The sequence below is a fragment of the Poecilia reticulata genome, linkage group LG2, assembly GCF_000633615.1.
Source record: "Poecilia reticulata strain Guanapo linkage group LG2, Guppy_female_1.0+MT, whole genome shotgun sequence".
Lineage (NCBI taxonomy): Eukaryota > Metazoa > Chordata > Actinopteri > Cyprinodontiformes > Poeciliidae > Poecilia > Poecilia reticulata.
Window position 1 is genome coordinate 40,772,812 of NC_024332.1, and position 2,695 is coordinate 40,775,506.

General features: G+C 38.7%; 1 protein-coding gene across 1 annotated transcript in view; it reads right to left on the bottom strand.

Moving 5' to 3' along the window:
- Nucleotides 1-163: 163 nt before the first annotated feature.
- The window catches only part of LOC103461765 (heat shock 70 kDa protein 12A-like), a 4,206-nt gene continuing 1,674 nt past the window's right edge, over nucleotides 164-2,695 (bottom strand). The window contains exons 2-4 of the mRNA XM_008404118.1: nucleotides 1,811-2,035; nucleotides 1,522-1,693; nucleotides 164-1,314 (exon numbers count right to left, since the gene is read on the bottom strand). Coding sequence (XP_008402340.1) covers nucleotides 164-1,314; nucleotides 1,522-1,693; nucleotides 1,811-2,035 — 1,548 coding nt within the window. The remainder of the gene's footprint in view (nucleotides 1,315-1,521; nucleotides 1,694-1,810; nucleotides 2,036-2,695) is intronic.

Sequence of the window (2,695 nt, forward strand, 5' to 3'; positions counted from 1 at the left end):
TGCTTTTTAGTAATCCCTTCCATGCAACTGTTGACATATCTCAGAAAATATGTCTATTACTTTCCACCACCATATGGCGAGGATTCATCTATTACATAATCAATGACACCATAGAGTATATTTTTTAACTTTACAACATTCATTGGAAAATGCTTATATTGATTCAATCATTATTCACATAAGCCTCTGGGCCACAAGTTTCATCAACACCATCTACACCATCTAAAATATGTTCTTCTGATTGCAAACTGGATCCAACACTGACAGCATCTTCTGAATCATCATTAATGAAAGATTCTCTGTCTGTGGTCATGAAGTCAATTTTGAGATTTTTTTTCTCCCTCGTAGTCAGATTGGTCCCAGTAGCTGTTATCTCTGTRKAGCCAAACTTAATTTCCAGTTTTACTTTACTACTTTTAGTCAAGTCTACAGTGAATGAAGCAACCTCTTCTACATCAGAGTCATCTACATACACTGGATCTTTTTTTAATGTGCTGTAGAATTTCAGTTTCATTTCTTTCTGATCAGCTTTTACTGGAGTGCAAAGGAAATCTCTCGTCTCCTCTGAACCAAGATTTTCACCTTCTTCCACCAGTTTCMTGAAAATATCTCGACTCCATTCCACACCTTTGGCTGTAAATTCYTTTCCTTTCTTATGTTTGTTCTCATCAAACTTTTCACAAACAGCAAATCCATAAGTATAGGAACTTTTCCGAGAAGCCACAACATCTGGGTTTCTACCAAACTCTACAGCTCCTTTCAGAATCGCCTCCTGAGCTCTGAAAGGACACAGAACTTTACACTGATGTCCAAACTGGTCAGTAATGTGCTGCTGCAGTATTTTACTCTGAGCGTAACCACCCACTAACAGAATGTACTTGATGGTGGGACGATAGATGAAGATTTCCTGGATATTCTCAGTGATGCCCTTCAGACTTTCATCATAGAAAGACCTCATTTTGTCTCTTGAAATTGTGATGAATTCACCATCCCAGGAAGCACCAAGTTCTGACTGAATAAAGTTTTCTGAGCCTGATTCTTTTTTAGCTAACTTTTCCAGTGCTCTTGGGCAACTGATCTGAACATCTTTATCAACCTGTTTTAGGTAGGTAAACTCATACATAATTCTCTGAACTGCACTGGRAGAGTTTTGTTCGTATTCATCCCARACTCCTTCAGGGAATATCTCTCTGAGAAACTCCTTAAATTTTCTGTCCACAGTTTGTCCTCCCAGATCATTTCCAGAGACTTTGTKCAGCTCCTTGAGGGCTCCTCCACGCAGGACTTCATGAACAGTGATGTCAATAGTTCCTCCTTAAATAAACAGAGGGAATAATACAGATGGCTGGCTTAATAATAACAATAACAAATCCATTGAAGTTTGAGCCATTCTAGTTTCACAGCAGTCTACAATCCCTTCCCCCAAAACATTATGCTTTATAATGTTCTTGTATGTTRGAATTTAAAAGTGCTTTGTGAATGAATCAATAACAMAYTGCATCAGAATCACAGACTCWTTACCTCCACAGTCGACAACGATGTACTGAGTTCCTGGAGTCTGATCCAGTGACTTTGTGTTGTGGTTCTGTGTGATGAAACCATCAGCTGGAAGCTTCTTACACCAGATTGAAGCAGYTTCTGGTTCCAGTGCMATCACCAGTTTATCTTCATTTCCTTCAGTTATAATACCTGCCTACAAAAAAAAAAGATTCTCATCACTTTGAAGCTCCCACAATGTCATTAGAATATAATGTATTTTATTTGTCCTTAAGGGAGAATTGCCTTTTATCTTTGTAAAATCTGATGTTACCTGGGTTGCAGCTTCTCTCATGAACTGTTTAGCTGAAGGATTCCAGATGGCAGGAACAGTCAGGACCCAGGTGAAGTCAGAGGGAATGAACTTTATGCCCCCTRTKTTTCGGCTGATTGTTCTCAGTGCATCTTCTTTAAGAAATCTCAGGGATTCTGAGAAAACCTTCAATGCCTTCATAGATTTTCCATTGGCGGCTTTAATCTTCAGATCACTGCTGAGTTTCTGGAGATGTTCATTTAGATATTAGATACAGCGGCTTAGTAGTATGAGAAGTCTTCCTTTCCATTTGAAATTACATTATTTATTTTATCATTTAATTATATTTGGCATTAATTAGTAATGCTCCGCACGGTGTGGCTTTAAACCTTGATCCAGCATTTTGATATTAGCACTTCCAGCCTAGTCCCAGTCCTCTTGGAACACAGAGAGCTATGGGTCCAATCGGGTCGGACAAGGCTGGTTTGAGTTCAGTTATTGATTGGTGCATTGGCTCTGTGGCCAAGTACAGAGATGAGGATTAGCCTTTCTCAGTGTCTGCCATTTTGACYAACTTTGTCAAGAAATTCCCATTATAATTCATTCTTAYCCATATGTTTTGAAATTATAATAATTACATATTCAATGGAAAATTATTTTAATTCTTTTCAAATGGCTCAAGGATGGATGTTGATGTGGATGATGAATCTGTSCATCTGTACTACGCTGGAAACTCCACTTCAGCCAAAGTTCTTTAAATTGGAGAGCATTTCTCTAATTAAAGTGATCAAAAGTTGGCAAGAGTCTCTGAATGAGTGGATTTCTTGATCTTGCTCCGCTCCAGTGGGGAAATTTCTGCAAGCTGCAGCAGTAGTTCAGCTGCACCAAATTCAGCTCAGAGATGAC